General features: G+C 42.1%; 1 protein-coding gene across 1 annotated transcript in view; it reads right to left on the bottom strand.

The window, feature by feature from the left end:
• Positions 1 to 25,304, bottom strand: part of ENPP3 (ectonucleotide pyrophosphatase/phosphodiesterase 3) — an 87,220-nt gene that overhangs the window by 40,746 nt on the left and 21,170 nt on the right. The window contains exons 9-13 of the mRNA XM_018567688.1: positions 23,735 to 23,844; positions 21,948 to 22,013; positions 21,794 to 21,866; positions 15,879 to 15,987; positions 12,392 to 12,523 (exon numbers count right to left, since the gene is read on the bottom strand). Of these exons, the coding sequence (XP_018423190.1) occupies positions 12,392 to 12,523; positions 15,879 to 15,987; positions 21,794 to 21,866; positions 21,948 to 22,013; positions 23,735 to 23,844 (490 nt within the window). The remainder of the gene's footprint in view (positions 1 to 12,391; positions 12,524 to 15,878; positions 15,988 to 21,793; positions 21,867 to 21,947; positions 22,014 to 23,734; positions 23,845 to 25,304) is intronic.

The following is a 25,304-nucleotide window of genomic DNA, read 5'->3' as shown; positions in this document are numbered from 1 at the left end:
GTTTGCTGGATTGATTGCCTCCCCCTGTTGCTGGGTTGGGGACTCAGCATACAGTGAGGGAGGATCCATCCTCAGACTGTGACTGTGCACCTGACTCTGACCAATCCCTGAGCAGGATGACTCAGAGGTATGGCTGGGGCCCTCCCTAGGAGGAGGTCTGTGTGATATAAGATGCCTGGCCTAGGCCTCAGCATGTGGCAGATGCAGGGGGCCTAGAGGCCTAAGATACTGCAGATGCCTGGCTTGGTCCTCAGCATGTGGCAGATGCGGGGGGCTTAGAGGACTCTCATAGTTTAGAGTTAGGACCGCACTATAAGAGGTGCCTTGGCGCGGCAGTGCGGCTTACACATCCTTTGCAGAAGACATGTATCCAAACCTCTGTCATTGTCCTTAGTGGTGAGACAAGTTGTTTTACATGCTAGTTTGTGAGTGTGCCATGATGCCTTTCTACTGTTCTACTGTTCAAAGCCCATTTCGTGTGCACCTTACTGTACAACTGGTAACAAATTGTTGAGTGCGTTTGTCGTTTGTTTTGCTTTACCGATTTGGTGCAGCGACGCATGGGGTTTCTCAGCTGCCAATGGGATGTGCGGGATCCCTTGTGTGTTTCTGTACCTTTAAGGAGGTGGGGCGTCCTCCTGACAGGCCTGCACCCAATTTGATATCTTCTGCCCCCATGTGCTCCAAGATGGAGACTCTCATAGTTTAGAGTTAGGACCGCACTATAAGAGGTGCCTTGGCGCGGCAGTGCGGCTTACACATCCTTTGCAGAAGACGTGTATCCAAACCTCTGTCATTGTCCTTATTGGTGAGACAAGTTGTTTTACATGCTGGTTTGTGAGTGTGCCATGATGCCTTTCTACTGTTCTGCTTAGAGGACTAAGACACTACTGGATACCTGGTATGCGCCCCAGCAAGTGGCAGGTGCTGCAGGCCCAAAGACTTCAGCTGCTACTGAAAGGAAACCTGATGGAAGCTGGGCTGGAGGTGGAATCTGCTTATTGAGGAGTGTCGCAGAGGAGCTGGTGAGAGCTACCACCTCGACCCTGTAAGAGACCCCTCACCCTATTCTCAGGTACTTTACTGAAGAGAAGCCAGTTGGTGCACTACAAGTCCTGTGACAGTCCTCCTTCAAAGTCTTGGACTATTCCTGGCTGTTCTCTGTGCTACTACATAATACTGGTCGCTCTTACAGGACCATTGTGCTACTGTTTCAAGCCATTGCTAAGGGAGAATAGAGAATCCTCTGGATTGTTACTCGGGTATCCTGCAATCCCAAACCCTCTATCCCAGCTAAAAAGACCCTACGACTCAAGCCTGTTCTGTTCCGGAGTGTCAGTGTTGTTGAAGCTGAGAAAGGGGCCGCTGGCTGGCAAAACAGGTAGGAGAGTCCTATTTCATATTCAGCGGCTCCATCAGGGGTGAGCGCTACAGTCTCTTGTAACGTTCATGGCAGTTACTTTGTAACAAACTGCCAGTCTCAAACAGTCCCTTTGTATATGGGAAAAGTAAAAGTTGAGTAGGATCTTAGAAAAATCTGGCGCTTAAAAGTTTGGAGGAGCATGTGACTCTGTCCCCTGCTTCCTACGATTCAATAATTGGCCTGGCCCACCAATCATGTGGGCAGGGGTGTCTGGTTCTATGTAGGTAGGCCTGAACTCTATGTATGATCAGAACCCTAAATCCTGCAGCTTAACGTCATTCAATAAGAATGATAATCACGATGCAATATACAGTATATCGGTGCATAAGCAATGCTTGACATATCACACCAGCCCAGTAGTGCCCTAGAAATTATTATTTTTAAAGCATGTATGTGTCTGCAGTACAATCCAGCACAACAGCTCAGCTTCATACTTCCAGATTTTATGTGATTGCCACAGTATTTGTAGACCTTTTTTATCCATCAACAGTTCCAAGCAGAGCCAGGCTTTTACCAAAAGGTATATTGCTGGGTGATGCTATCAGGTGGCAGCCCCAAGGATCATCCTCTGACAAATGCTGGCATGCATAATTACCAAGATGTCAGATAAGAGGTCTAATTGGATGGTTTCAGGCATTGTAGGTGTTCTCATTAGAGCAGGGCTGCACAACACGAAGGTGTGTTTAGGCAGTGTGCAGCTTCTATATACTGTATATATTTGCAATGCATGCACTAAAGTTGGCAGGGCCATCTTTAATATTAATTGGGCCCTGGGCAAGATTTTTCTAAAGTGCCCCCACCCTTCATCACCTGCCCCTTCACTTTCCGGCCAGACCCCCGCATCTAGCTACATCACCTTCCCTGAAAGAAAACTAAAAAATAATTAGGTTAGGTTACACTGCATAGTGAGGCCAGAGCTGCAACAGCCTTTGCTTGAGCTCTGTGGATTGTTTGGACCAATGGCAAAACGTCATTGGTTCCAGCTGTCCAATAAAAAAAAAAAACACTGAGGACATTGATCTTGATGCCTCACCAGTGACGAGCAATAAAGGACAGGGTGGCTCCTCCCTGTCTCCTCCCTTCCTCCTCCCTCCCGCCTCACATTAGCTTGGTGACTGGGTTAGGGGGAGGGGCTTTGTTATGCTGGGGGCGGGGCAAGGGGAATGCCTCGCCTAGTACTGAAGGTACCACACGTCACTGATACAAACTAAACTTGATAGACATCTGATATATCGCATCCTCAGAAAGGATAATGTGTGCCATTAGCCCCCTGTTCATTGTATTTACGTGCCCAGTATTTTCTGATACATTTGACTATACTGTATTACCGTTACTAATGTAGCGCTTCCAGGTCAGGAGTTATGAATTATGTGTGGATTTTGCAAGCTGGGTATGCAAACAGGTCACTTTTAAGTCACCTGACTCAGATTATTAATGTGGATTGTCACTGAATGGCATTATGACATAAATTATGACGAGTAGTAGAAGAGTTTAGGAGACCTTCTATGTCGGATAAGACACAAACATTTTAAATTGAATAAAGTGTTGCAGAGTCACAAACTTAAGGACAACTCTTATTTGCCATTTAGTCTTGAGGATCCCAAGACCTCATTATCTTTGCAGTCTTCTTTGTGAATTTTTACTAGTACGCAGGGATTGTACAGAAGCCGAAGGCAGATGGGACCATATTGCTCCTTCATCCCAATATGCTTGCACACCGTCATACCATTCTCTCTAATACATTCTGTATTTTAGAGATAATATCTTAAAGTATAATTTAAGTTAAAATTGGTTACTATTGGATAGAGGGGAAGTCCCACCTACCAACAGTCCTGGATTCCATGGAAATCTCTCTGGATTAACAAAATCCTGGCATCCAGCAGATCCAGGCTGTACTCTGAAGCCGAACGTATTCCTGCACCTGAATTTGGCTCCTTTGCTGCACCTTTGCACAGAGTACCAGTGCACCCTCTCCCTCTGCAGAGCACCAGAGCCCCCATCTCCCCTCACAGAGTACTAGTGTACCCTTCTTCCTCCATAAAGCATCAGTGCTCCTCCTCTCCCTCCACAGATCAGAAGTATCTCCCTCTCCCTCCTCAGTGTACTATTGCCCCCCTCTCCCTCCACAGAAAATCATTGTGCCCCCTTCCAAAGAGTACCAATGTCCCTCCTTTTCCCCCACTGAGAAACAGGTTCCCCTTCCCCCAGAGAGTACCAATGTCCCTCTCGCCCATGAGCACCAGTGTCCCTTTTTCCTCCCACTGGGGCATTTTTTTCTCCTCCCATTGAGCATTTTATCCCTCCCATTGATCACCAACCCTCCCACTGATCACCAACCCATCCCCCTTCCCCCGTCAACACCAGCCATATTTTCCTCCATTGACCACCAATGCTGACTTTTTTTCCACCTCCTGACCACCAACACTGGGATTTTTTTTCTTCCCCCTGACTACTGATGCCAGACATTTTTCCTCCCCCTGACTACTGATGCCAGACATTTTTCCTGCCCCTGACTACTGATGCTGGACATTTTTCCTCCCCTTAACAATCAATGCTGGGCATTTTTTTCTTCAACTGACCTTTGCAGCTGACCATTTGTTTCCTCCCATTGAGCACAGACACGGACCATCTTTACCTCCTGCTGACCAGCAATAAATGGGGCACTATGAGACATACTGTTGAGCACTGTACTCTATACATTGTGTCAGGCTTATTATGTTCTAGTCAGGCTTAATATGTTCTAGTTGGGTTTTTTGCTGTGTGTGTCTGCTTGAGACATATACCCATTCAGTTTGTCCTGGTGACCATTGTGATTGGACAGAAAATTAAGCGAAATCCAGACATTTACAGCTGTCACCAGAACAAGAGGTAAAGGGAAATCTTCCATTTAGGACACCTGTGGAACTGCTTTTCATCTTTGAAAAGATTTACAGTTACTTTGTGTTGTCTCTTAAGGTTAGTAGGAGCAGGAAAATATCCCAGGTAGAATTGCTGTGTTCCACCTAAGGAGATTTTATTCCACTTCCTGTTCTGGAAATCTTCCCAGTGGCACACAGACATCATTTGACAGAGCATCTATTCCTTCTTCACTCTAACCAAAACTGGGGGAAAAGCTTGATATGTTCTAGTCTATGCACTTAGGCAAGCATTATGAAATGAATCGCCCTCTCTTCTCCAACAAGATTGTTTTGGGTTAAGGTAATAAACAATATATAAAGTGACACTAAATTCAGAAGCTAGACCTTAAAAATGCATCCAAGTACCCTAACTATTAACAAAAATGTATCTTATTTCTGTATCACTCAGCTGAAGATACTCAAATCATCTCTGAATTTTTGCTGACACTGTCCTTCCTTCTGGAGGGTGGCTACTTTTGTTCTCCATGATCCCTGTGTGTGTTGTAAAATACTCACCTCTCCAAGCTCACTCCTGTGATGGACTACAATCTCACTAGGTCTGGTAATGATAAAAATTTTCATGCTCGATGAATCGAAATTTTTTTTAATCGATAAATTTTGATTAATTACAACGCACATACAGATCCAACTACATTGGCCTATACACATACAGCACAGCAATGAAGTAATACAATGAACTAGGATCACACTAATCCAGCACGTTATTAATCTCACGTGCCCCACTCAATATGGTCGCCGCTTGAGTGGGGCAACTCAGAATAATAACGTGCTGGATTAGTGTGATCCTAGTTCATTTTATTACTTCATTGCTGTGCTGTATGTGTATAGGCCAATGCCTTGGCTGGCACTCGTGCAGAAAGCTTCAAAAAAAATTTCATTGATCAAAAAGATTAACGATTAATCGAGAAATTAATCGTTATTTTGCACAGCCCTAAATCTCACATAACAAATCTGTACTGAAGTTATAGTCCATCACAGGAGCAAGCTTGGAGGGGTGGCTACTTTACAAAACACACAGGGACCATAGAGAACAAAAAAAGCCACCATGCAGCAGGAAGGACTTTGTCAGCACCAATTCAGAGATGATTTAACCTCTTGCCGTCCGCCCGTAGTAAAAAAACGGACGGACGGCACTGCTACATCTGCGGGTTGCCGTCTCCAGACGGCAATTTTTTTCTGCTCGCGCGCGCCCCCTAGCGGGCACGCACGGGCAGAAAAGACCCGACCGTTGCACACACCCGTTACCGGGTGTTTCACATATAGGCGATCAGTGGGTCCATAGCCCGCCGATCGCCTATATGTGCTCGTTCGCGGCATCCAACCCCAATCCCCCCCCGCGCGCGCGGTCGGCGCTTCCGGGTTTTTTTTTCCCCCCCTGACCCCTCACCTTGATTCCCGGGATCCGCTGCCCCATCTTGGATCCCGGGACAGGCTCCGAGGGCGTCAGGAGGAGGAGGACGGGAGATCAGCTCCTTGCTGATCTCCGTCCGGGCTGTGAATGCAGAAGTGATGTGTATTACATCACTTCCGCATTCACCTGTCAGTCATCTGGCTGCTATTGCCAGAGAGAAGAAGCTGATAAAGCAGATCTCTGCTTCATCAGCTTCTTTTGGGGTCCACAGGTGATATTAGGGGTCCTAGAGACCCCTAATATCTCCATAAAGAGGACCTGTCAGTGTGCCTTTGCTATTATATAGGGGGTTGTTATCCCCCTATATAATAGCAATAACAATAAGTGCAAAAAAATAAATATAAATAAAAAAAAATAAAAGTAACACATAAAAAAGTAAAATAAAATAAAAGTCACATATAAAAAAAGGGGAAAAACCCCCCCCAAAATGTTTAACTCCCCCACCCCCACGTTTACGCGCCTATAAACGTAAATACGCGTCCGGTGCCCCAGCGCGCAAAAATTACAATTGCGCTACACATGTTACATATCGCCGCGAACGTCGCAGTGAGAGCAATCATTTTAGGGCCATCAATCACTGATAACACTAAACTGATGAGCGGTAACAGCTTTTAAAGCGTCGCCTAGGGCCAATTTTGGGTATTATCGTTTTTTGAGGTTTCGCGCGCGCACGCAATTTTAAGGCTTGACATGTTTAGTGTCTTTTTACCCGACGTGACCCCATCTTTTATATTTTACCAAAAAATTGGGTAATAATAAATGTTTTATCATTTAATATAGGGGAAACTGTTTTTTTTTTTTTAATTTCGGTAATTTTTCCTTAATATAGTAAAAAAATAAAACCCCCAGTGGTGAATAAATACCACCAAAAGAAAGCTCTATCTGTCCCCAAAAAAGGGTATAAAATTCATTTCAGTACAGCGCTGCATGACGGAATAAATGTCAGTCAAAGTACCGCAGCGCTGAATACTGAAAAATGGCCTGGATGGGAAGGGGGTTTAACACCGCGGATGTCAACTGGTTAAGGATCTACAGCCGAGTGATACACTAATAAGCTACATTTTTGTTAATAGTTAAGGTGCTTGAATGCATTTTTAAGATTTAAATTCTGAGTTTAGTGTCTTTGTAAAGATCTGTCAAAACTACGGGAAAATCTGGTCTGCCTGGTGTACTTCACTAGACACCTATAACTAATCTGAGGCTGTACAAGTTATATACTCCCAAGCCTGAAGCCGGATTAGTTTACTATCAATAATCCTTTACTAACACCTTTCTGTTGACAACCTTCCTTCATAGCCAGTCCCTCCCTAATTACACATGAATGTATGAGCGGTATTCTTATTCATTTGTTCTCCTGGTTGTGGTTACTTACCAGCTTAATTGCAAACCATTAATAAAACAAATGTAAAAAGTCACCTCTTCTAACTGCAAAATGGGTACATTATATAGGTGTAAGACCATGCCCATCTAAAAATAAACCTAAAGGATATAAAAATTTCAACTGCCCTCAGAGTTCCCGTATTATGAATATTTTGTAGATATTTTGTACTATACTATACTATATACACACACATACACACACACACACATATACACACTGAGTGGCCAGATTAAATATGACCACCTGACGTTTGTAGGCAAATTAGCTATAATTTTGCGCTGAAGTTGCTAGAGGGCCAGACCATTATAAATAGGGAAGCAAGTTGTTTACCACAACAATAGAAGTGATTTTTTTTCTGAAGATATGGGTAAGGCCTGGTTCACACCTGAACGTTTTGTATATGCGCGTACAACGCGCATTTCCCCCCAGCGTTTTTAGCTCGTTTTTATACATTTAAAACGCGTGACGTACGTGCGTTTTTGAGCATTTGGAGCGACAACAGAGGTGTCCAATGAAAAAGAATTCCGGTCTTTCCGCAAGTGTCCAATGAAAAAGACTTCCTGAGACACAGCATTTCCTTTTCCTGTATGCAAAAGACCGTGTGGTGTGTGCAGTGTCTTTTGTACAGAGGAGAGTTGCGATTTGTTATTGATTTTTCAGTGATTATGGAGCTAGGCAAACGGAGACGGACTGCAGCAGTCGTTGCAGCAGTGCGGTTGATCCGATTGAGGAGAAGGAGAGATAGCAGGCGTTTCTGGGTCCATCCAGTCATAGCGAACCGTGAAGAAAGAGGCCAGTTTTGGGCCATATATGAGACACTCCGTGGACATGAGGAGAAGTTCTTCACCTACACCCGCATGTCCATAAATAGGTTAGTACATAAACAATTGTTAGTGCTTATTGTTGTTCTGTCCCATGTAAGTGGCATCATCGATTTTAATGGAATATATGTGTATGTTGTTCATCTATTTATATTGCTAATTGCTAGTATTGACCACAAACCTATATATATATTACAGTTTTGATGAGCTGCTTGGATTGTTGGCTGTCCAGTTGGAGCGTCAGGACACCTTCATGCGAGACAGCATTCCACCACCGGAAAGATTAATTATTACTTTGCGGTAAGTTCACTACATCACTCCTTTGTAGCATTATAGACCAATTAAGTATTGGTGTAAAGAAGCATAAATAGAGTTAGATATGATTAAATGTGTGCTCTCTGTGATTTTCAGCGGGTCTAGGTATGAAATTAATTATTTATGTGTACTAATTTATAAATATAAATTAGTGCATATCAATCACCAATTTCATATATACACTCTCACATGGCGTATTTCTCATGCAGCGAGCTGGGAACTACAATAAGGTGAGCAATATGCAAGCTGACAGAACTGTTTTGCTAAAAAGCGGCATGCGAATCAGTTTACGCTGCCAGACCAGTGCAAGAGCAAGGTAGGAACAGGGCACATGTAGTGGAAAAACAAGAACAGCTATTTTCAGATCTGTGATATACACCGGTTTGCAGAACTACAAATAACAGATCAACGCTGATCTGTGACAGTACTGTCATTACCCCCCTCCTTAAATAAATCATAAGCTGTTTTCAAGTGTTATTTATATGGAATTGTATATTAATGCTCTGTGTGTTGTGCCTTTTGCTGTAGTACCCTGTGCGTTGTGCTGTTCTAACCTAGGTGTCTTTGTGATATGCATGTTGACGTATGGCATGTGTGAACCTCCTCCATATGTTTAACACAACCTTTCATATAACCAAATCCTAAACATAGTTTAAAACTTCATCTTAAACCCCAAAAAGAAAACTTCATCTTAAACCCCAAAAAGAAAAACGCACAAACTCATTGATAAATTGTCCTAAAATGTTACTATAAATAAAAACCATCAGACAAAGGCATAAAAAATGTCTCCTGCTCAACCGGGTAGGAGAAGAAACTGAAAACGGTGCCTATAATCAAACATGGAAATACTGAATTTTCAAGGCCAAATGGGTCTTCAATTATAGGCTCACCAGAGCACGCAGGGTTGTGGAGTGTGCCTTTGGCATACTCTCCAATAAATGGCGCTTCCTGCACTCGCCAATAAACCTCAAAATCGAAAACGCCATCTCTGCGGTGAAAGCAGCTTGTGCCCTTCACAATTTTGTGCGTTGCAGAGATGGGTTCAATTTTGACGATTCATTGGCGCATTGCATGGAGAGTAGCCATTGCAGCGCCAGCCGTGGAACAACAAATGGTGGCAGCATTCGTGACGGATTTGCTGCATGCTTGCTTCATGTCACCTGAGGGGGAGGTGTCATGGCAGATGCAAGCGATTCAGTCTTGATTCCCCTCCAAAAATTAACAATCATTTTCCCTTGATCTGATACCAATAAATTATATTTGAATTGAAAACAGACTTGAGTATTGTTTTTTTATAAATAGCTGCACGCAAGTCACATGCAAACACTTCACGCAAGTCAAATGTAAACAATGCATGCACTTCACATTAATGCACTTCATGCACGCATGTTACATGTAAAGACTGCACGCATCTGACATGAAAACACTGCACGCATGTCACATTAAAATACTGCACGCCTGTCACATAACCGCACTGCACGCATCTGACATGAAAACACTGCACGCATGTGACATAAATACTGCACGCAAGTCACATGAAAACAATGTGCACATGTCAGTACACACTGCATGCATTCTGCATGAAGACATGCACGCATGTTACATGGAAATAATGAACACAAGTCATATGCAAACAATGCACGCATGACGCATTACAACAGTGCATGCATTCTGCAAGAAAATATTCAACACATAAAAACATTGCTGACATGTACCTTTTTGCTTCTTTAACTTGTTTGGAGAAGGTTTCCCAATCAGGCCAGGTTGCTTCTCCAATCTCTTGCCAGGCACGTTGCCTGATTCTCCGATTCTTGTAATTGGCATATCTCATGTCATAGAGACATGGTCTCTCCTGCACCAGTTGTATGAATGCCTCAGAATCCAGCAGGCCACATGCACTGGAATCCTCCATCTTGTTCAGCTTCTTCACCCAACAACTTTGTCTGCAAGATGGGAGTGGTCTGTAGCCATGTGCGGAACGCGCGTTCTATGCGCGATTTCTGCTACCAAAAACGCGCAAACACTCATTTCAGCCCATTCCCGTCGAAGTCTATGGGCGCGAACACGCTACAAAACGGCCCAATATGCTGCACTAAACACTCATTTCAGCCCATTCCCGTCGAAGTCTATGGGCGCGAACGCGCTACAAAATGGCCCAATATGCTGCAAAGAAGCTCCTGTACCTTTTCTGGCGTAGGCCGTTTTGTACTGCGTTCGGGCGGGCGGAAATACGGCAAGGTGTGAACCAGACCCATTGAATACAGTGGGATTTAGATGTTTGAGCGTTTTGTAGAGCGTTCGTCGAGCGTTGAACGCGCTACAAAGCGTTCAGGTGTGAACCAGGCCTAAACAACACGATTAAACACCCTTTGAGCCATTCTTCCCAGAGGTGTTCTATTGGGTTGAGGTCAGGACTCTGTGCAGGCCAGTCAAGTTCCTACACCCCAAACTCGCTCATCCATGTCTTTATGGACCTTGCTTTGTGCGCTGGTGCGCAGTCATGTTGGAACAGGAAGGGGCCATACCAAACTGTTTCCACCAAGTTGGGAACATGAAATTGTCCAAAATGTCTTGGTATGGTCATGCCTTAAGAGTTCAGTGGAACTAAGGGGCCAAAAACAATCCCTGAAAAACAAGCCCACACCATAATCCCAGATGGAGAAACATGATTTGTCACTCCAGAGAACACGTCTCCACTTCTCCAGTGGTGGCGTGCTTTACACCACTGCATCCGACGCTTTGCGATGTACGGCTTGGATGCTGGCATGGGGTCCGTGCACCGGTGTCCCCACACCATATGCAGGTACCCACACGGAAGACCAAACACGTATGACCACACGGGACAAAGCAAATGTGTTATATACAGTTTATTTGTAACCAGCAAAAGCAAATGAAACACCCAAAAGCAAGCATGAATAAGTAATGTGACCCCAACTAAATATAACCCCCAACACTTATAACATATAACAGGAGCAAATAGCTAAATACAGGTAACAGCAACAGGACTCCAAGCAGGTTAATGGCAACAGGACTCCAAGCAGGTTAATGGCAACAGGACTCCAAGCAGGTTAATGGCAACAGGACTCCAAGCAGGTTAATGGCAACAGGACTACAAGCAGGCAATGGCAACAGGACTACAAGCAGGTAATGGCAACAGGACGACAAGCAGTTAATGGCAACAGGACGACAAGCAGTTAATGGCAACAGGACAACAAGCAGGTATCAGGACTTAGGTCTATAAGCAGGTAACAGGACTGGCGATTCAGGAAACAACAACAGAATACTGAGCCATAGTCCTGACTGCAGGGAGGGTTTAAATACCCTCCCAAGAAGCACCAGGTGATGGATAAGTGCTGGCAGCAGGGAGACACCCGCAGGTGAGCACTGGAGCTGCAGGTTCCAGCACCGCCCAGTGGTGGTCTGGTACCTGACAGTTCCTGGCTGCCTGGAGACACCTGCAGGTGAGCACAGGAACTGCAGGGCCTAGCTCCAGCGCCACCTGGAGGTGCTCTGGATCCTAACAGATGCAGCTGCTCGGCGATGGAAACCCATTCCATGAACCTCTCTATGCACTGTTGTTGTGCCAATCTGAAGGCCACACGAAGTTTGGAGGTCTGTAGCTTTTGACTCTGCAGACAGTTGGCGACTTCTGCGCTCTGTGTGCTTCAGCATGCACTGACCCCACTCTGTCATTTTACATGGCCTACCACTTAATGGCTTAGTCGCTGTTGTTCCCAGTTGCAGTCTGCATGCCTAGGTGCTTGATTTTATACACCCGTGGCCATGGAGGTGATTGGATCACCTGAATACAATGATTTGGAGGGGTGTCCCGATACTTTTTATATATATTGTATATATATATATATAAATTCATTTCCCCCTTCCCTTTTTTTCCCTGTTTTTTTTTAACCCTTTTTGTGCACTGCTTGTGTATTGTAATTTATTGCAAATTTTCAAAAAAGATTTGTTTAACTGAAAAAGTAACCTCTTCAGCACCTCATGTATAATTCCTTAATCAGCACCCATGCTTACAATCAGCACCCATGCTTACCAATATAATATTATACATTATACATGCTTTTTTTTTTTTAACAATAAAAATAGTAAAAATGAAAGACTTACATGTTAAGTAGTCCTGTGGGACCCTATATGCTCGCATGCGAGCTGCTGGCCCATCATACAGCCAAAAGAAAGATATTGATTGAAAGTAATCTGTCATGTACTCTAGCTGTTCACAATAGGTTTTCTCCATTCCTGCAAAAAGGTAAAAAGAGTCATTGGTATTTTTTACATACTCTGCAAAGGGAAGTACAAATTCTGACAAAAAGCTGTTATACAACCTACAGTTATACAACATTTGCTGTATATTAATCACTGTTAATGTAAAAAAGGAGTAGAGAATGTTCACATTAAAACTACCACATACTAATAATTTAGGTATAATTAGAAGACAGTGCAATTAATTTACTAAATAGAGCATATTCCCTTCGCAAAGTGAATTTGTACCTAACTTAGTGAATGATATGAAGCTTAGTAAAAATACACTTTGTGAAAAAAACACTCAATCCAGTGCAAGGAAAAATATTTTAAAAAATTGATTTTTGCTCGCACATGAATCCAGCATAGCTTCGCCTCATTCACTAATCTAAGTGAATGTTTACTTTGCAAAGACAATTTTCACTGAATGAATGAATGAGGTGAAGCTATGCTAGATTTAATCATCTTGCCATACGCAAGCTATTTTTCTCTCCTTGCACATGATTGGGTATTCTTTGCAAGGTGAATTTTCAGTTAGCTTCACCTCAGTTTTAAGTTCAATTAAATCTAAAGTCCTCTAATCTTTCCCCCATTTTGGATAGGGGGAGTAGGGGAGGGTTAAAGCCGCTGTCAGTTTTTTTTCACATATGTCTCATTTGGGAGATGTCCCTTCACTTGGTGTCCTGAAGACTCAACAGGAAGGGGGAGCATATCTCTCTAGTGTGCAGGAAAGACAGTTGCCATGGGAACAAGTGTCCTCATTTTAAGATTTTCCCTCTATTGCTGTTCTAGTAGCAAAATATGAATGTACCCTCTCATTATTCCCAGTGATATTGGTGATCACGGTAACTAGAGAGAGTAGATCTCCCTGCACAGGCTGCAATAAAAACCTGGCTGCAAAAAAATAAAACAAATTGTGTGAATATTTTAGAATTGCTGGGAGGAGTATCTTGCTATCCTTGATGATAACCCCAAATTGATTTGTAGGTAGCTCATTAGCTTATGGTTTGGCAGCTCAAAGACGTACAGTCTCCAATACGAGGTACTGGGAGCAACTCAGGGACAGAAAACAGAAGAGTGCCAATCCAAAATGGATGTTAGAGTCAATAAAAAGTTTGATAATTGTGTTGATCAAACAGCCAAGACACTTTGGGGGCAGGCATAACCCCCTTCATCAGGGCTTGAAAACAATAAGAATGGAGGAATGGTCTCAGAGCAAGAATTTCATTTTTATTGCAGCTATGGGTAGTTCTCCCAAAATTTTTTAGATGGCAGACGGCAGCTGTTTGATCAACAGAATTATCAACATTTTCAGGGATCCTTAGTAGGGATGAGCCGAGTGTTCCATTCGAACATGAGTTTGAATCGAACATCGGCAGTTCGAACGTTCGCCGAATGCCGAACTTTATGGGATGTTCACGGTTTGTTCGACCGCGGACATTCCATAAGGCAAAATGCCCTCTGAAGCTCTGATTTGTTAAAGTCTTGCACCTGACCACAGGTCAGGTGCAAGACTTTGCCCAATCAGGGCTTAGTATTGAATTAGAGCCATGATTGGGCAAAGTCATGATGACTCTGCCCAATCACGGCCTGCCTATCAGATGTCGGTAAACTACACAATTGGGCGGAGCTGGCTATCAACGCTAGCTCCGCCCAATTGTATATGTTTTGCCGGCATCTCTCAAAATGCCATTATGCGGCGGGAACGGACAGGACGGCGGCCTTGTTTTATTTTATTATTTCGCTTTATTTTTTATTGTTTTAGTTTTTATTTTGTCGCCGTGGACAATGCTGGACGCCGTGATTGACCCTGGATTACATCGGTGGATCAATTTTTTTTAAATAAAAGATTTGTCAAAAACATCTTTGTTTTTTTTCCAAATAAAGAAATAAAGGATTTTATCAAAAGTCTGGACTTTTTAATAACTATTTTATTTAACACTTTAGTGAATGGGTAGGGGTACAAGTACCCCTTACTCATTCACAAGGGAGGGGGGCGGCATCTGGGTGCCCCCTTAATTAAAGGGGTACCCAGATGCAAATAAGCCCCCTTGCCCGCAGGCCTCCACAACAACCGGGTCAGGGTTGTGGGGATGAGGCCCCTGTCCCCATCAGCACGGTGACACCCTCCCAGTGCTGAGGGCATGTGGCCTGGTGCGGGAGGGAGGGGGGCCACTCGCTCGTCCGCCCCTTTCCGCCCCTGGCAGGCCTATGCTCGGATCAAGGGTCTGGTATGGAATTTTAGGGGGGACCCCATGTTTCCCCCCCCCCATTTTGGGGGGTGGGGTTCCTCCTTAAAACTCCTACCCGACCTTAAGGGCCTGGTATGACTTTTAGTGGGAACCCCACACAGTTTTGTTTTTGTTACATGGGGTTCGTTTTTGTTACATGGGGTTCTTCCTAAATATTCCTACCAGACCTTAAGGGCCTGGAATGACTTCAGGGGGAACCCCACACACTTCTTTTTTTGTACATGTGGTCCCTTAATATTCCTACCAGATATTAAGGGCCTGGTATGACTTTTAAGAGGAACCCTACACAGTTTGTTTGTTTTTTTAATCGGTCCCTCGTAACATTTCTATCAGACCTAAAGGTTCTGGTATTGTTTGGGGAGTGGAAGGGCACACTTTAAGAGAAACATTTTTTTTTTTTTTTTTTTTAGAAATGTCACTTTTGCTGCAGCAGGTTCTATACATCCTACAGATCTGCCACTTCACAGGCAGGTTAAGGGGACCCCTCAGGCATGATATTTGAAGGAATTTGTAAAAAAATTTTTACCCTTTAAGTCATGTAAAAATCACTGCTCCTTTAAAAACACTATTTTTTTTTTGGCATTGATTCCTGTCCCCCAGGCAAGTACCCTGCCCCCATACACCTTTTATGGCCAATAACTTGCATATAAGCCCTTTTAAAGGGGACATTGATTTTCCAACGTTGGACCACATTGCATTGAGTTTTAGTTCGTATTCAAACTGTTCGGCCGTTCGAATGTTCGAATACGAACCGAACATGGGGGTGTTCGGCTCATCTCTAATCCTTAGATCTGTTTCGGTCTGGCACTCTTCTGTTTTCTGCAACAAAAACCTTGTAGGGGTTCAAACCCCTCGACACTCTATGCAAAACTAAAACAATATGTTTTGCCCTTAGTTACACTTTAAGTGAAAATGTAGTGAATATGCTCAACTCTTTCAGTAAATCGGTCCACACACCAATGTCTGCAAAATAGCTGAAATATCAGTTTGAAGTGTTTTTAAAGAGATCTATTTAACAGTCAATTATTTTAAAAGACAGATGCTGGGATCTCTTGGCAAGGGCTGATCTGTGACTACAGTTACATGGACAGACTGCATACCGTGGTCAGCAACCAAAACCATGTTGACGCAATTATGTAAATTCCTCTGCTTTAGTCCATCCATTAGCATCCCCACTGTCTTGTCAGCGCGTAACAAAGCAAGAATCACCTAATGAAGAATGAGAGGAAACAAATAAGTTATGCAGAGCATAAAATGCCTTTGTATTAAAACTAAGTGCATTTGATTATCATATCTGACTTGTGATCTTACGAGATCACTGCTACAAGCCAACTGCACATTGATTCTAGGTCTGTTTTACTAGTAGCCAAATCATATTTCCAGTGCAGTCTTTTTAGGGATAGACATCAAATCTACTTTTGTCTTAATTTGGTTGTCCTCAAAAAAAATTTATAATGTAATATACAATAGCCACGTAGCTGGTAAAAATGGGACCAATTGCCAATGTAAAAAATATGAAGCAAACTATATGGGCAGTATTACCTTCGTCTTACATGAAGGCCGGGAAAATATTTAACCATTAAGCTCACCTACTCTCTTCAGCAGGCATACCCCAATGTATTCTGGGCACGCCTTGTGCTGTAAACTGCATTACAACTTCCTGCAGATTGGTAAACTGGGCCTGATTTACTTTAGTAGAAAGTGAGGTGGTGTGATCCCGTGATTACTTCAAACATCTAAACATCTGTAGGGGAAATTTGATAAAATCCTGTGTTTGAATGTTTGCAGTGAATACAGGTTCACTTCCTCTCACATTTCAGTAAATTAGGTTCTGGGTATCAATATGGCCAATTTCTAGCAAAGACAAGCGTGAGTAGCTAGCCCAATGGCCCCCCAGGTGTGATCTCTCCCCCTACAATACAATTGGCTACAACAAAAAGGAGAAATACCGGGGTTTATGTGAGATATGACACCATGGCTTGAAGTTTAGTAGAAAAAAAAAATATTTTTATTTTTACATATTTTTAGATAACATCTGTGTTGCAAATATACATACAAAGATTTTTAAAAAAAGGGGGGGGCAACAAACCGTTGCAACCAATTTAAAAAATTTATAGCACTCAAATGAAGCCTTTCACAAATTTGCAGCATGAAATGTTATTACCAATAATGCCGTTTAATTTCACTGCATTGAAACACAAATGTGTTAGTTGAAAATGAAAATCAATATTCTTAGACACAGCTATCCGCAGAAATTATATGTAATTAGCATTTTCAAATAACAGCAAATAAAGCAAATAACAATGCTTGTAACGGGTTCAAGCTCAACTGGTATTGGCAGTGGTAACTCATTCAGGAGGCAGGGACACCCAGGATCAGTGTTCATTTTTTAGTGTTTTGTCAGCACTCAACCTTTTTACCCAGCAGCAGGCTCCCACAGTATCAGTCAGTTTGCATATATAAAGGGCCTGTGGACAGCTGAGATTAATAAAGAGGTCTGTGTAAGCACCTAGGAAGGACCAAGGAATAAAGGTTTCATCCCATCGAAAGCTCTACAAAGAGCCCAGAACAAAACTTATTTAGAGTCTTGGAAAACAAAAAGTCAGCCCTGGAGCCCCTCACCATGTGTAGGTGAGAAACCTAAGTGACTCATACACACCACCCATAATTCTACCAGTCAGTGACTCCCAATGCTATATTCAGGTAGGCAGTGAATGACCACTTTCATAAATACTGTTACTACGGTTGATTTTTGAGGATTAATTATAGTATAATTGCAGCCAAAACCTGATAGATCACGGTTTAGCACCAATGTCAGATTGTTACTGCACTCCATGTCCACACTGGGAAGATTTCTCCCAGACACACAATAGGAAGTGAGGGGAAATCCAAGAAAAATACTCTTCCCTTCCCCCCCCCCCCCCTTACCAGTGACAACCATGACAACCACAACATTTTGGATTTACTCTCACATTCCCCACAATAGTGAGGTTGATCAACACGGAAATAGCAACAATATAAACTAACTGGGGTTTAAACCCTGCTCTTCTCTCCAAAGCTAAACACAACTGTGTTTGGAGTTCTATTTTAGACCATATACACTTTGGTCACAACAAATACTAGAAAATCAATAATCTTGCTAATGCAGAAATAGTAACAAGGACTCAAAACAAAACAAGGTACAAATGCCATATTTGCTAGCAATGAGTCTTGTAAAAGGATCTGGATTGAGAGACATTACAGATTTTCAGTCTCACATAAACACCACATTGTATGACACTTGCTAAGGAAAAATAATTAATGCCAAAGCACACATGCTGACATTTCCTTAACGCATACACAAAAGATTGCAGTTTAGGTCTTTAGTTAATCAAATGTAATATTTGTCATCTCTGACAAAGAAGCATTTGTATTACGAAATGTGTTGTGTAATACAATAAATATGTGTTATTTCAACATCTGACATTTTTCTTTTATTGAGCATGTTAAAGCACTAAGCTTTGTTGAGGTTCATTTAATTATACACCCAGATGTTTAAAGGGATACTACACATCTATTCCCAACCATCTCCTGTCTAGTTCTCAGGGCTTTCAGTTGCAAAATGTTTGTGGGTTTTCTTGCATGACCTGTTTGTTTCAAAATTCCCCTACAAAATTTAAACTGGAATCAAATCAGAGCTTTGATTAGAGCAGTCCATAGCCCTCTATTTCTTCTTTGTGAGCCTTTCCTTGGTGGATTTGCTGGTGTGCTTCAGATTATTATTGTGTCAATACACTCATTTCCAGTTCATTTTTTGGAGAGATGGCTTTACATTCTCTTTATCATATCACTTTGACATGATACAGAATATATAGTCCTCTCAATGACTGCAAGCTTTCTAGGATCTGAAGTAGCAAAGCTACCTCAAACCAAAACATTTCCTTCACCATGCTTGACAGTTGTTATGAAGCTCTTCTCCTGAATTACTGTCTTCGGTTTGCAGTAAACATGTCTACTGTTATTGTGCGCAGACAATTCTATCTTTGATTGATTAGTCTTCTGCACACTGTTCCAGAAGGCTTGGTCTTGGCTTATATATTCAATGGCAAACTGTAACCTTGCTGAAATATTGCTTTGAACAACAAAAACTTTTTCTTTACACATCTCTCATGCAGGTTGAATTGGTTTAAAGAAGAACTCCAGGCAAATAACATTTCGCTACAATAATAGAGTAATACTCACCTGAACCAAGATCCCAGCTGGCTTCTATACAGGCGTCCAATACACTGTATAGGCCGTGATGACTCACAGGACCTTAAATTCCTGAATCGGAGGGTCTAACAGCCATCCGGGATCATGGTTCGATTGAGTTTAACTCTGTTACTTCCCTTGTCTGTCTCCCTAGACAAAACAATTTTGTTCGCCTGGACTTCCTCATTAATCCCTTGTTCAAATCTTTTTCAAATTCAAAAATGTTGGGGTCTTGGAAACTTCTTTAATCATCAAACGGTCAGCTCTTGGGTGGCGTTTGTTGGGCTGGCCAGTCCTGAACAAATTAGCAGCTGCTTGACAGCTACACCACTTTACATTATTTTCCTTAAAGAATGATCAATTTAAAATTTTTGCTTAGTTAACTTTTTAATTCCCTTGCCTGACTCATAGCCATCCAAAACTTTCTTCCTGAGGGAATTAGAGAATTAAGACCCACCTACATACTCCCTAAAAATGTTAAATCATTGGCTCCTAATTTGGAACAGCAGATTCTAAGTATATAGATTTGAAGTGCTGGTAAATGTGAAGATGTACTTACTTTTGCTTACTCATGACATATCTGAAATAATTTAGATCATGGTAATGAATACACCACATCAATATTATGTGTTATTTTGTCAAATACTGTTTAATGCCTTTATCTGTAGGCACCATTTAATTCAAGACCTAATTCAGCCTTTCTCAACTAGGTTGACGTCTGGGTTTGTCAGGGGTGCCATCAAAAAAACATGCTTCATCCGGCATTTATTCAATATGTGACACAGTTTTTCCTTTTTTTAGGACGGTGTCATGCATTTCTATGCAGTGTGGAACAGCAACCAGCACCATTGAAACAATTGTACTAATCCAGGGCAGGTGGCATTTAGGGTTACTCTAGCATTCAGAAGAGGACGAAAGAATTCTGTATCTGGCATCTGTTTGTCTGGACCTGCTCTGCCTCCCACCCTCTGCCATGTTGCCACAGCGGAGCGGTGTGTAATGGGAGGACTCACTCTGATGTGAAGGGAGACTCTGATATGAAAGATGTGGGTCACGTCGGGTAAATAGACACCAAACATGTCAAGCTTTAAAATGGCGTGCACCCGCAACATAGCAGAAAACTACCATACCCAAAATTGGCCATAGGCGACACTTTAAAAACTTTTACCGCTCATCAGTTTAGTGTTATCAGTGATTGATGGCCCTGGAACTATTGCTCTCACTCGGACGTTTGCGGCGATATGTAACATGTGCGGCGTAATGGGTGCAATCTCTTTTTTGCACGTATGCGCCCCTGACGCATGTTTGCATGCGTGTATGTATGGGTGGGGACTTTAAATTATTTTTTTTATTCTTTTTTATGTGTAACTTTTAAAAAAAACTTGGGGGGACTTTAATTTTTTTTTCCTATTTTTTTTTAACTAAACTTTATTGCTATCACATACGGGGGCTAATAAAACCCCCCTATGTGATAGCAAAATATGTGACAGGTCCTCTTTATGGAGACATCAGGGGTCTCCAAGACCCCTAATGTCACCTAGGACCCCCCAAAAGAAGCTGATGAAGCACAGATCTGCTCCATCAGCTTCTTTTCAGCTTCCGAAGCTGGAGAGTGACACAAGAATGCGGAAGTGATGTCATATACAACACTTCCGCATTCTTTCAGAGGAGAGGGGACCGGAGGGAGCTCGTGTAACGATCTCCCTCTGATCCCCTGTGACACAGGCATGGCGCTGATCCCGGGCTTGCACCGAGCACAGCGGAGCCCAGGATCAGCGGGACAACGGCGGGGGGAAAACGGAGGGGGGCGCACCGATCGTTGCAACATACAAGCGATCCGCCGGCTCTACAGTGTGCGGATCGCTTGTATGTTAACAGGCATCGCTGCCTTTTTTAAATATCGGCCATTTCCCGCTCGCGTGCGCCCAGCGGCGTGTGGGCGTGTCTGAGCGGACGTCTAAAGACGCCCGCTCAGATCTAGAGAGCTCCCGGCCGGCCGTTTTTTTTACTACGGACGGCCAGGAGGTAGTTAAAGACTGGACTGTCAGGCGAAAATCTGGATCTGAACGTGCGAATTGTGGCTGTCAGCGACTAGTCAATGTTAGGGCAGAAAGGAGTGTGGCAAGACGAGTACAAGACAACAGAAGGGCAACAGTGCAGTGTCAGATTCCTTGCATCCCCTTTCAACATCTCGTGGAGTCACGAGGCGGCCCAACGAAGTACTGATGGGGTGGTCATAATAATCCGGCCACTCAGTGTATATATATATATATATATATATATAATGTGTGTGTGTCTGTCAGGAGTATATAATGCATGGAGTGCAGGGTTCAGAAGTGCATAGTACAGCATGTAGGGGTGGAAATAATCAAGAATAAGTAACGTACAGCATGCACAGTAGAACTGAAAATGACCCTATCCTCCCAGTTTCATTCCAGCCCATTCCCTCAAAACAGGGACTGTCCCCTTGAACGGGGAATATTCCCAGAAAATGGGGATGAATAGTGACCATAATCTAGTTTTATATTGATCTATGGCACACATTTTAAACTAGGGCACTGCACAATCTATAACAAAATCCTAATTGTGGATGAGATTGAATGTTTCCTTAGAGCAGATTGTAATGCTGGCCACCTGCTACGACCTTTTGTTTTCCAAATTTTCTCCACTGTAATTGTAAAATAATTTTGTGTGTGTGTGCCTTCCAATCAAACCCACCCAGATTGTACAATCAGGTTGTAACATGTTTGGTCAGCTCTAGAAACAAATGTAAATATTTACTTACCCCTCCACTCACTGGACCAAAAGAATGCCCTGAAGAGTCCGGCTCCTCAATATACAAAGTATAGAAGTCTGGCCTGCCCATCATAACATTGATGTTAGTAATTATCAGTGTAAAACACAAAGGGTGCAATTTTATTTGGAAGTTTAAAAAATACCTTTTATTTTTTGGAAGGTCTAGCCAGTGGAGTATAGAAGTTATTCTTTCTTCATAGGTAACAGACCTGCAATACAGATAATGTTCTTAGTTGATAAGCTTGGTGTTTAAACTGAGAAGATTAGTACAAAATATATTTCTTAAATATTCCAGTAAACAGTTATTAAAGTCTTTAGTGTAATGTCTTTCACAAATAGATGCTATGTATGACTATAGTGAGGTAGCCAAAGATAGGACAACAGAGGCTGTGGAACAATGCCGGGGAAGGGGGCCAGATCTGCAATCTGCATGAATTGAAAAGTAACATTGTTGATATGAAGAAATTTCTCATGGCCATGGCTGCTGTATATAAGTAATGAAACCCTGTCTATGTGATGAAAGTGCTGTCTATGAATATGATTGTGAGGCCTTAATGCAACATCCAAGCATGGCATTTTGTTGCCACACTGATGATTTGTTAATGGTGACAACTCTAATCTAAAATACTTGTTTTTGTCCAGTTCCATTATGGTCTTAGGGAAAAAGTGCATCTATCATTATCAATCACAGTTCACATGAATTAATTAGACATGTCTGCTGAAAATAATATGATAACAAGTGCCACATTATTGCTTACTTATGTGACCTGGAAGGCAGAAGATCACATGTTCCTTGGCTACCAGGGGTATTGTAGATGTTTCACAACATTAGAGCCTGCAAATTATATATTCTCTTTTTTTATCCTTATTTTTTTATTAGGTTTCCCAACAAGATAGAATTATATTACAAACATTGAAAATTACACATAGTAATTGTGTGCATTACTGTTAGTACATTAATGGATAAATATGTGAAAACATTCAAGGACATTATCACAAAAGAATGCATTAAAACCAAGGTTGCACAGCATGGCGATTTAACACATAGCTGCCTCTCTTTTCAAGCTGCCTTTCTTTTCAGTAGTTTCAGGAAAAGACATGCAGGAGATTCTGTTACCTTTAGTTAAAGCAGAACTAAGGTCTTTTAGCCATTTCCGGTGTTTAAAAATAAAGTTACCTCTGGTTAAACTGTAAAAAATAAATGAAGGCAACTGGACTTGCCGTATTTTTCTTGAAGATGTTTCACTGGTCATCTAACCAGCTTTCTCAATAGAAAAAAAAAACATATAATTTTAAATGTGTCAAAGAGATGCTGAAATGCTGAGATGCTGAAACATTCACAATGCTGAATGCTGAAACATTCACAGCTTTGTGTGTAAAGGTACCTATACACACAAAGCTGTGAATGTGTCAGCATCTCTTTGATACATACATACAGTAAATAATCCAGGGAGGGTTCCATTGGATTTTACATGGGTCCTAATGAACTAGGAGCCTTGCAAAAAGTCTTGGTGGTAGTCATTGCACCCTTTAAACACTCAAAGTTAGTTTAGTGAATGTTGATGGTATTGTAGCCGTACTGACGACAGGTGTAAGAAAATCCCAAAGAGAAGAGTATATTATTCATAGATGTGTTCTATGAGCTTTAACCTCTGGTTAAACTGTAAAAAATAAGTGAAGGCAACTGGACTTGCTGTATTTTTCTTGAAGACGTTTCACTGGTCATCTAACCAGCTTTCTCAATAGAAAAAAAAACACATAATTTTAAATGTGTCAAAGAGATGCTGAAACATCACAGGGGGGGTATATGGCAAGGTACATTTTTACAATATGCATTACTTATAGTGACACCGCAACAATTTTATGGAGTCATCTCTCATTAACAAATAATTGTCTTTGTTGTTTGCAAAATGGATTTAAAAGCACTCACCCATTGTACAGTTCATAATTAGTAGGGTAAGAACCGTTTATAGGAACGTCTGATCCAGGCCAAAAAAAAGTGCCAGCTTTTAATCCTTGGTACATAGCTGTCAACCAAATCTTTGTTTGGAAAATACAAATAAAGATAAGAAGAAACACAGTATTATTTAACTGAGTGATAGAGGTTTTTTCATGTACAATATGGAGGCTAAACACAATCAGCCACACAAAGACAGAAGATTGGAAATCAATTAAATTACATATATAGTCTTTTCAATGTTTTCAGCATGTTAAATATGTTGGTTATGTGTTTAGGTGAAGCACTGAGATCTTGAGGAATCCTGAATTAAGTTTTACTTGCTTAGGAGAATATTACATCAGAATACAGCATTATACAGCATACCGAGAGACCTTCCTTATATATCATAGATAAGCATGCAAACAAAGACTTGCATGGACTAGCATTGCACTACAGCGCCATCTACAGCTCAAAAGACATAATATATGTGGTTGTATTTCTAACAAAAGAGATCAGCTCTTTCTTGAATGTCCACTTATGTGCAATGGGGAAAATAAAGGTTCTTGCTAACGTATAATTAGATGATGAGTCACACACAACTTTACCTTCATCCTGCCGTGACCTTCTACCTGAATCCCACTATGCTCGTCTCCTGTTCTTGTCTCATGCCTTTTTGCTGCTGACCCGGACCGTCTGACCATTCTCTGGTTATCACCTGTCAGGTGCCTGACCTCTGCCTGATCCTGACCACACTTTGGACTACTGTCTCCTCATTGGAGCCCTCCTCTCCTCATTTATCCCTTGGCAGGGTGATCCTGGGACTGCAACCTGGTACCAGCAAGCAGCAAAACCCAATGGTGGACCATTAGGAGCTCTGGTGAACATCAGCTGGTGCTTAGACTCTGTGCCTCTAATGAGCCCGTGTCACCTGCCAAGGGGTATAGTCCATGTGCCTTGCTGCACTCTTTATCGAATATTCCAAAGATAACGGGTGCTTGTAATGACAGTGGATGGCACCGCTCAAAATACAGTAACAAATGCAAATGTCACCAGCACTCCAATACGAAAGATTCACGTCAGTGCAAATCCATTTTATTGACAGATGTCAAGAAGACAAGCACTTTTGCGGCTGCATAGGGTCCCCTTCATCAGGCTCAATAATGACATTGATTAAATACAATGTCATTATTGAGCCTGATGAAGGGGACCCTGACGTGAATCTTCGTACTGGAGTGCTGGTGACATTTGCATTTGTTACCTGCCAAGGGGTGTCTCCCTAACAGGGATACATATGACACACATAAAAAGCTGACAGGTTCTAATCCTTCCTTACTCTATTCAAAACTAAAAAAATAAAAGAGTTGGCTTGAGTTCTACTTTAATACTCCAGTTGTTAGGAGAGAGGTAGACCGAGCCAATGGCAGCTCCTTCTAGTGACTAATCTACAAATCTCTGTAATTTTTACAATAAAACAGAAATTTGAAAGTCCTTTCAAAAAGTATTTTTTTATGAACACTGCAAACCCACTGACCAAACCCACTATACTATCGCTTTAATTTAA

Source organism: Nanorana parkeri, unplaced genomic scaffold (assembly GCF_000935625.1).
Source record: "Nanorana parkeri isolate BGI_ZX_2015 unplaced genomic scaffold, ASM93562v1 scaffold1083, whole genome shotgun sequence".
In the NCBI taxonomy this organism is placed as follows: domain Eukaryota; kingdom Metazoa; phylum Chordata; class Amphibia; order Anura; family Dicroglossidae; genus Nanorana; species Nanorana parkeri.
Note: the sequence above shows the minus strand (reverse complement) of the source record. Positions and strands in the feature narration are given on the sequence as shown.